This window comes from Macrobrachium rosenbergii, chromosome 41 (genome assembly GCF_040412425.1).
Source record: "Macrobrachium rosenbergii isolate ZJJX-2024 chromosome 41, ASM4041242v1, whole genome shotgun sequence".
Taxonomy (NCBI): domain Eukaryota; kingdom Metazoa; phylum Arthropoda; class Malacostraca; order Decapoda; family Palaemonidae; genus Macrobrachium; species Macrobrachium rosenbergii.
Window position 1 is genome coordinate 73,410,088 of NC_089781.1, and position 7,649 is coordinate 73,417,736.

Below are 7,649 nucleotides of genomic sequence, written 5' to 3' on the forward strand. Positions count from 1 at the left end.
TTTCTGTTTCGACTTCACATCTCGCATTTGTTCAAAGATGCTGTCATCTTGAAGTTAGACGAAACTTTGTCTATTAAACTCCATTTATTTATTGCCATAATTTATTTATGCCTATCTTTATATATATATATATATATATATATATGTATATATGTATATATATATATATATATATATATATATATATATATATATATATATATATGTATATATGTATATGTGTGTATATGTGTATATGTGTGTGTGTGTGTGTATATGTGTGTGTGTATGTACATGTATTGTATATATACATATATGTATATATTTGTGTGTTTATATGTTTTAAAGTATATATGTAGATAAGTAGATGGGAGATAGTATACACTCATATATTTGTGTGTTTTATGTTTATAAAGTTATGTAGATAGGTAGATGGGAGATAGATCGATCGATAACACACACACACACACATATATACTTGTGTGTGTGTGTGTGTAAAAGGCCCTGAGTGGGTATTAATTGAAACATCGACTGGCACTCGCTTGACTTTATTACAAGCACAATCGCAATCGGTCACTGGAAAATGAACATAACATAAATATTCACAGTAGTGACAATTCTGCATTTTTAATCAAATGAAAACTCATTTTACACTGAGACAGGTAAACTTAACTTACATTGTCAATTTCTCATTCATTTACTACAAATAACTAAAGTTGCACATAGAACAATTAAATAACTAAAGTTGCACATAGAACAATTAAATAACCAAATTGAACATAGAACAATTAAATAACCAAAGTTGCACATAGAACAATTAAATAACTAAAGTTGCACTTAGAACAATTAAATAACTAAAGTTGCACATAGAACAATTAAATAACCAAAGTTGCACATAGAACAATTAAATAACTAAGTTGCACATAGAACAACTAAACTAAAGTTGCACATAGAACAATTAAATAACTAAAGTTGCACATAGAATCTTTTAAGGAATATACATTATAAGCATGGCCATACTCTTCAATGAATGAAAATGCTATGAGCGAGCTCTACCCGTCCGTTATCCCAGCCCACGTGCACGTTTCACCCTAGTCTAACCCCTTACGACCTCTTATGCATTAATTCATTATCAAATTATGACGATCTCTTGGCAAAATAACCCATAATGATTTCTTAACTAACAAAATAATACCCTTTTTTACTTACCAAATCGTTTGCTTTCCCACTGTTAGGACCTTCTTTCGCAGTTCCCCCATGGCCTGCTGACTTCATACATTCCTGAAGTGGGAACGCCATTGTTAACTTTATGCACCTGACCTCTAACAATACTCGGCAAACAAGTTCTGTATTTTCATTGTATCTACTGCTCTGTTGTTATTAATTGGTATTCGTCAGCAGCAACCCCGCCTCTTAGTCTAAAAATCTCAGTGCACAATGGCGCTTACCTCCTCAATCACTCAATTTTCTCCCCGAGTCATACAAGTGGACTGCTCCTCTCCGCGGCTGCTTTCAAAAAAAAGGTCTTTCCTTGGTCCCACACAGTTGACTGGGCAGCTGGGGGAGATGTTCCAATGGTTCTTTTTTTTTTCATCATATAGAGGGGAAGGAAAAAGGTAAAGCATCCCAAATCATCCTTATAGAGTCCAACAAGGGGACCTGTTCATTTGTAAATCTTTTTTTTTTTTTTTTTTATTTTACTCTGAGGTGGGAAAAGACCATGCACTTATATCAAGTGAGCTGAAATTCAGTTACGAATCTTTCCTATGCTGCGAAAATGGCTGTTTATGACCACGCTGGGTATGGTTGTTTACAGTCGCGCCGAGGAAAAAAAAAATGCCAGGCTTTTCCCGCGTCGACACCCGCCCCTTTGAAACCTCTTGGCGGCAAGGGGTTTCAACACCTATTGCTTGGTATCGGCCACTAGGTCACGCTCTTCCTCTAGAATTAAAACAAGCTTCGACAGTGGTCTGTCATAATCTTTGCCCCCCCTTTTTACAGTCACCATTCTAACCAATCCATCTACCCCTACTTTTGTCTGCACTACCCGAGCCAATGGCCAATGGCAGCGGGCTATGTTTTCGTTGACCATAAGGACTACATCTCCTATCCTGACGTTCCGGCGCTCTTTGAACCATTTCTGTCGTTGTTGTAACCCCAACAGGTATTCGCATTTCCAACGTGCCCAGAACTGCTCGTCCATATACTGCACCTGCTTCCATCTCTGCCTAGAATAGCTACCTGTTGCGATGTCACACCCTGCAGGTGAATCTCCCATGTTTAAAAGCTTGTTTGGTGTGAGTGGAGCTGGGTCTCTACTGTGTGAGGTGACAATGGTAAGTGGCCTACTATTAACTGTTGCTTCCACCTCACATAAGAGAGTACACAGTCCTTCATAATCCAACTGCTGTGTTCCCATGACTACATCTAGGACTCTCCTCACAGTACCTATCAATCGTTCCCATGCTCCTCCAAAATGCGAGGCACCTGGAGGATTGAAAATAAATTCCACCCCAGCCTGGAGCAACTTGTTTCGTACCTTGTTGTCTCCCAAGAACTCATAACTGGAGTCGAGAACCTTCCGTGATCCCACAAAATTAGTGCCGCAGTCGCATCTAATCGTCTTAACCTGTCCACGACGGCCAAAACCTCCTGAAGGCGTTAATGAATGAGTCTGATGAGATTTGAAGCTACTTCCAAGTGAATGGCCCTCATGTTCAAGCAGGTGAATATAACTCCAATGCTTTATCTGCGCTCTGCCCCTTTTATGAAGAATGGTCCAAAAAGGTCTACCCCGCTGCGATAGAAGGGAGGCTTCCCTGCCTCCACGCGATCGGGTGGTAGATCAGCCATTTGCTGCTCAATAACCTTTCCATGTGCCTTTCGACACTTGATGCATTTCCCTAGCACACGCCTCACTGCTGCATTGCCCTTAACCACCCAAAATTTCTCCCTCATTAGACCCAGAACATACATTATCCCCATATGGTTGGAATGCTCATGATAATACTGGATGACCATGTCAGTCAAGTGACCCTTATATGGCAATATAATTAGATGCCTTTCGCTCGGGGCGATATTTGCCAGTGATAATCTCCCTCCGACGCACAACAGCCCATTTCTCAGGATTGGTTTCAATCTTCTTAAGGAGCTGGAAACCCTAATGGTGTTACCCTTATGAAGACTTGATATCTCTACCTCATAATCAATACGCTGTGCCACCTGGACAACCACATTCTCTGCCAAGCTCATAACTTGCGTGGACAATTGTATATTTAGCTCGCTAAGCTGCTGCCTGTGTTTGTACATTAAATATCTACCAAATAGTATAAACCAACCCACGGCTCTGAGGAGCCTGATCCACTGTGAGTAGCGGTGGATGATTTTATGCAAACCCATCTGCCTATGGCCCGACCCAACCCTGGAGCTAATTGTTTTGCAGACTTGAGCCTTTTTGGGACCTATCTCACGCCTAACTTCTAATCCTTCCACACTGTTGGACATGTGAGCTGGCTCTGTTGGCCAAAAACACTCCTCCTTCAACAAGAAATCTGGCCCTGTTCTCCACCTTTTGGACTGCTTGGAACGTGATGCATCGTCGGCTGGGTTCCATTCAGAGTTAACATATCTCCACTGATTCTGATCACTGCCATCCCTTATCTTAGAAACACGATTCGCCACAAATGTCTGGTATCTTGCTTGATCATTCTTAATATACCACAGGACAGTTGATGAATCTGTCCAATAATAGACCTCATCCACCTTGAAATCTATCATGGCCAGAATTGTGGCTCCAAGCTTTACGGCTAGTACAGCTGCACTAAGCTCTAGGCGGGGTACTGAAACATTCTTCAGTGGCGCTACCCTTGCTTTTCCCATAATGAATCTACAAGATACATTTCCCCACTGATCTGCAGCTCGCAAGTATGCCACTACTCCTAAAGCCATGATGCTTGCATCCGAGAACAAATGTAGCTGTACTAAGGTAGCTGACTCCCACCCAATAACCTTTAGGCATCTTGGCACACTCATCCCTCTAGTCTGACTCAACTTGTTCACCCACACCCTAATGCAGTCAGTGGTATCGGAGTCCAATTCCATGTCCCAGCCTATCTTCAGTCTACACAAGTCCTGCACAATTATCCGCCCCTCAATTAAAATTGGTGCCCATATGCCGAGGGGGTCATAAATCGATGCTATGGTGGACAACAAGCCACGTTTAGTCCTTGGAACTGAAACTATCTCTGTCTGGACACCCAATTCATTAGTGGCCAAGTCCCACTGCACTCCCAATGCCTTTGTCTTATGTGACCCTGATCCATCTATAAACCCTGAAATACCCTTACTGTGCCACTCCTTTGGGATGGATGACAAAACCTCCACACACGAGCTACTGAACTTTGTCAGTGTAAAACCTGCTCTCTTGCAAAGCTCCTTAACCTCAAACAAATTACTTAACAAGGCATCTTGGCGATCCTCAGCTCTCAAACAGTCATCTACATAGAAATTGTTAGCCACAGTGTCCCTTGCTCCCTCCAAGAACCCATCCCCAAAGTCACTGGCTGTCTGTTTCAGCACGAAGTTTGCAATGCTTGGCGATGAACAGGCCCCAAACAGATGTACAGCCATTCTAAATTCAGTTGGCTCCTCATTGAAACTATTTTCCCACCAAAAGAACCTAAGATAGTCCCGCTGATGTTCTGGTACCCGTACCTGGTAAAACATTGTATTTATATCCCCTGTATAGGCAAACAGACCTCCCCTAAACTTAACCAACACCCCTAGCAAAGAGTTCATCATATCGGGTCCCTGCAGTATTAGGTAATTCAACGACGTGCCCTCCACCTTGCTCGCGCAGTCAAATACAACACGGACCTTGTCTGGCTTGTCTGGATGTTGTACACCAAAATGAGGGATGTACCATACATTCTCCTGGCTGGCTGAGGTCACTCGCTCAGCATATCCTTTCTGTAGCATCTCGGTCATGAAGGTACTATATTGCTTAGCATAGGCATTGTCCTTCATTAACCTTTTACGAAGGCTGTGCATACGGCGCAATGCAATGTCCCTTGTTTCTGGCAAGGATCCAAGATTGTCACGCAGAGGCAATGGCACCTCATAACCCTCACCTACAGTTCTAACCCCCCTTTGAATTAGATCTAGCCATTTCTTATCCTCTGCGGACATTTCCCTTTTGGGAGATGCCACGTCCTGGAAGTCGCGATTATAATCTTCCACCAGCATGCGGTCTAACTCTAAACACCTGCTTGTCACCTGGATCCTATTGACGTGCTCTTGACACCTCTTGTCCTTTGCCCCACTGACTACCCAGCCCAATAATGTTCGTATGGCATGTGGCTCATGGAGGCAGGTTGAGTTGATGACTTCCCTCGGCTCGAGTAAATGAGGAACATTGTTCCCAATTAATAACCCTACTTCAGCGTCCACATCTGGGATGTCTATTCCTTGGAAATGTGGCCATCGTTCCAGATCTCCTGCTCTGACATCACACTCATCTATAGGTATGCGTGAGGTGCTTAACACTGGGGGCAGTGTAATGCAATTCTTACCATCATAGTCCAATGCTGACAATCCTGAGACTAGGCTACATGCAATTTTCCCTGCGCCATTGATGGTTTCAACATTCACCCTAATGTCTTGCGTCTCAGTGCAGCCTAAGGTCTTCATTAAGGCCTCTGAACAAAAGCATGTAGAACTCCCATTGTCCAAGAATGCCCTCGTCACAACCTCCCTTCCCTCCCTGGACCTAACCCTTATTGGCACAACTGACATCCCTGTGCCAGTGCTACCCCCCCTGACTGCCCTGAACATAGCAATTTTGTCATGTGTACCTTCCCCCTGAACCACCAAGGCCCTGTTTGAGCTCTCAGGCTCCACCACTTCTACTTCCTGGTGTCGGTGCAACAGAGTTGGATGGTATTCATTGCATATGTTGCACCTTTTCTTGTTTCTGCAATACTGGGACATATGACCACTTCTCAAGCAACCAAAGCAAAGCCTCAATTCCTTAATGGTAACCAGTTTATCCTCGTGTCCCATCTTAGCTATTTGGTCGCATTCGTCTACAAGATGTGGTCCTTTACAGTGCCAACATGAAAGCGGGGCATTCCCAATTTTGTTACATGAAACCTTCCTCGCCTTTGTTAAACTCTCAGATTTGCTTGATGCTGAACCTTCTCCTAACTTGGGGGTGGCCCCCTTTTTACCACTCTCGTACAGGTGGCGCCCAAACAAAGGAATTTTTAAGACCCTAGCCTCCCTTTCAATAAAACTAACTAAATCATCAAACATCACAGTCCGCTTCTTCTCGCTAATTTATCGGCAACCCTACACCATCGATCCTGCACGCTAGAGGGGAATTTGCGCAGGATCAACCTCATTGTTTTTGGGTTCTGCAATTCAGCTTCTCCATAAGGGACACACAAAATTGCATTTCTGCAAGTTTTTAACACCACTGCGTACTCATCAAAGTCTTCCGCATTGTTTTCCCCCATGTCCTTCCATTTGACTACCTTATCCACGTACGCAGTGGCTATTTGCTCGAGGTCGCCATATCGCTCCTCCAGCAATTTTCTTGCCTGCCTATAACCCTCTGAAACATCTAAGTGGAGACAAGCTGCCACTATCTCATTTGGCCTACCTGTTGTGTATAAATCCAGATACCTCAGCCTTTCCTTATCATTTGTCAACTGGCTGCTAAACACATTATCAAATGAGCAGATGAACCTAAAATACTTGGTATAATCTCCATCAAACTTAGCTATATCCTGCTTGGGCATCAAGGTTTTGAGGCTGCAGGAGATTAATGCCTGCATGATTTCCTTATTACTCAAGTCCCTTTGGTGATTCCCAGCTGAACTACCATTCCCACCTAAGTTGGCTTCGTGCGCCTCCGTACCCAAAGTCATGGGTTGTTCACTCCTGCCTGTGTCAGGGTCCATGTGCACCCTTACCCTAGTAACGGGAGTTACTTCTTTGGCATTTTCATCAAATTGTTGTCGAACCTTCTCCTCTGCCACTACCTCAGCTAACTCTGCTTCCAACCTAAGCTTCTCCCTCTTCTGTTTTAATCTTTCTTCCTCTCGTTTTAATCTTTCTTCCTCTCGTTTTAATCTTTCTTCCTCTCGTTTTAATCTTTCTTCCTCTCGCTCTATGGCCTGCAACTCATCCAACTTCTGTAATTTTGCCTCTAACCTGGCTCTAGTAACAGCTGCCAGTGCACGCCTACTCCCACTGGAACTCACGTCGACCATCTAGAGCCCCTGAAGCAACAGATTGCCTACTAATAACTGATGCACTATCCCCCATATTTAAATGTTCTTCCTCTTCTGTGCATGATGCTTTTTGAGGTTCATCGGTGATGAGCCCAATGTCCTCTCCTGCCTCGTGGTCCTGATTGAAGTTCTCTTAAAAGTCCTGAACACTCCTGCCAGAGTTGCCTCAGACTGATACAATTCAACATTGGGAGGATAGCTCTCAAACCTTCCCTCAACTGCGCAACTCTAAGGGTCTCCATTTTCCTAGATTCCGCTCTGGCCACTCCCTATGAGCTAACAAATTCCCTCGGTGAACCGTAGCTAACCTAACAAATGAGTTGCCAAGAACCTGCACCACTCAATGGAGACTACTACCAATATGTTATTCGGTTG

At 43.6% G+C, this 7,649-nt stretch overlaps 2 protein-coding genes across 2 annotated transcripts in view; both read right to left on the reverse strand.

The window, feature by feature from the left end:
- Window positions 1-6,291, reverse strand: part of LOC136827220 (uncharacterized) — a 7,663-nt gene extending 1,372 nt beyond the window's left edge. Inside the window, exons 1-3 of the mRNA XM_067084990.1 lie at window positions 2,773-6,291; window positions 1,994-2,653; window positions 1,189-1,260 (exon numbers count right to left, since the gene is read on the reverse strand). Of these exons, the coding sequence (XP_066941091.1) occupies window positions 1,189-1,260; window positions 1,994-2,653; window positions 2,773-6,291 (4,251 nt within the window). The remainder of the gene's footprint in view (window positions 1-1,188; window positions 1,261-1,993; window positions 2,654-2,772) is intronic.
- On the reverse strand, window positions 6,291-7,253 carry LOC136827221 (uncharacterized). The gene has a single exon (XM_067084991.1). It carries the CDS (start codon window positions 7,251-7,253, stop codon window positions 6,291-6,293), a length of 963 nt encoding a protein of 320 aa, XP_066941092.1.
- Between the last annotated feature and the right edge of the window lie 396 nt (window positions 7,254-7,649).

What these genes read in the sequence shown, in the direction of transcription:
- LOC136827221 (XM_067084991.1), bottom strand. Translation starts at nt 7,253, where the DNA reads ATGGTCGACGTGAGTTCCAGTGGGAGTAGGCGTGCACTGGCAGCTGTT.